This window comes from Propithecus coquereli, unplaced genomic scaffold, assembly GCF_000956105.1.
Source record: "Propithecus coquereli isolate 6110/MARCELLA unplaced genomic scaffold, Pcoq_1.0 Scaffold3927, whole genome shotgun sequence".
Taxonomy (NCBI): Eukaryota; Metazoa; Chordata; class Mammalia; order Primates; family Indriidae; genus Propithecus; species Propithecus coquereli.
In genome coordinates, this window is record NW_012149649.1 from 9,905 (window position 1) to 11,080 (window position 1,176).

Here is a 1,176-nt window from a genome sequence, read left to right on the forward strand (position 1 = left end):
TCGGACATCAACAGCCTGCGCAGGATCCTGGACGAGCTGACCCTGTGCAGGTCTGACCTGGAGGCCCAGGTGGAGTCCCTGAGGGAGGAGCTGCTGACCCTCAAGCAGAATCATGAGCAGGTAATCGGGTTCCAGCCCCCAACACCCCGATACTGGGAGCTCCATGACTCCCCTGAGTAGGGTAAGCACCTACTCTTGAGTTCCTCAGTGTTTAGGCAATATTTTACTGGTTGATCAAAGCATGCTTTGGGGCTTGCTAGAGAATCTGTTACAGCTTGTCTCTTTTACACAAATGAATGTGGTCAGCTGAACTATTTCCACTTGGGGACAGGTACGTGTGACCAAAAGGCCACGCAAAGATCTTTAAAATATCTTTTGCTATTTGATAAGATCTATTATTTTCTGAATAGGTGCCAAATTAATTGCCAAGACTGGAAGGAGACAGCAAACATCCACATACTCTGTTTCACCTAGATAACTAGAGCCCAGGCTGGATAAATGGGTGGGCAGGTGGATGGACTGGTGGATGGATGGATGGATGGATGGATGGACTGATGGATGGATGGACGGATGGAAGGATGGGAAAAACGGGAGAAATGAAAGAACTTGACTAATGGTTGATTCAGCTCTTATGGTGAATGTAGTACTAGAAAATCAGATATGTATTTCAAACATTAGATATTATCATGAGGTGTTTTCATACCTTTGATAGACAGTATATAAAAGTAGAAGATGTGAAATGACTGAGGGAAGTTAAACCTGGTTTCTTATAGTTAAGTAGCTACACATACAAACCAATTATCGTGCCAGGCTTATCACTGAGCAAAGGGGAAATCAGAAAGGAATGATAGAACCCTAGAGTGGGAAGAAATATTAGCATTTAGTCAAGCAGCTCATTATTCAGATGAGGACACAGACTCAGAGGGGGCCTGAATCTCCAGGGGTGACTCAGCTGGGTGACTTCAACTGGGTTTAAACTCATGTTTCCTAAATTCCAATGCAATCCTCTTCCCTCTGCGTGGGACTCCCACAAAGAGGTTATTTATCGACTTTTTTTCCCCCGTGGGTTTATTCCTTCCCTTTTCTCCATCAGGAAGTCAACACCCTGCGCTGCCAGATCGGAGACCGCCTCAACGTGGAGGTGGACGCCGCCCCCACCGTGGACCTGAACCAGGT

General features: G+C 46.2%; 1 protein-coding gene across 1 annotated transcript in view; it reads left to right on the top strand.

Moving 5' to 3' along the window:
- Window positions 1–1,176, top strand: part of LOC105817035 (keratin, type I cuticular Ha3-I-like) — a gene marked incomplete at both ends in the record, with an annotated part of 20,265 nt that overhangs the window by 9,854 nt on the left and 9,235 nt on the right. The window contains 2 exons of the mRNA XM_012652651.1: window positions 51–120; window positions 1,094–1,174. Of these exons, the coding sequence (XP_012508105.1) occupies window positions 51–120; window positions 1,094–1,174 (151 nt within the window). The remainder of the gene's footprint in view (window positions 1–50; window positions 121–1,093; window positions 1,175–1,176) is intronic.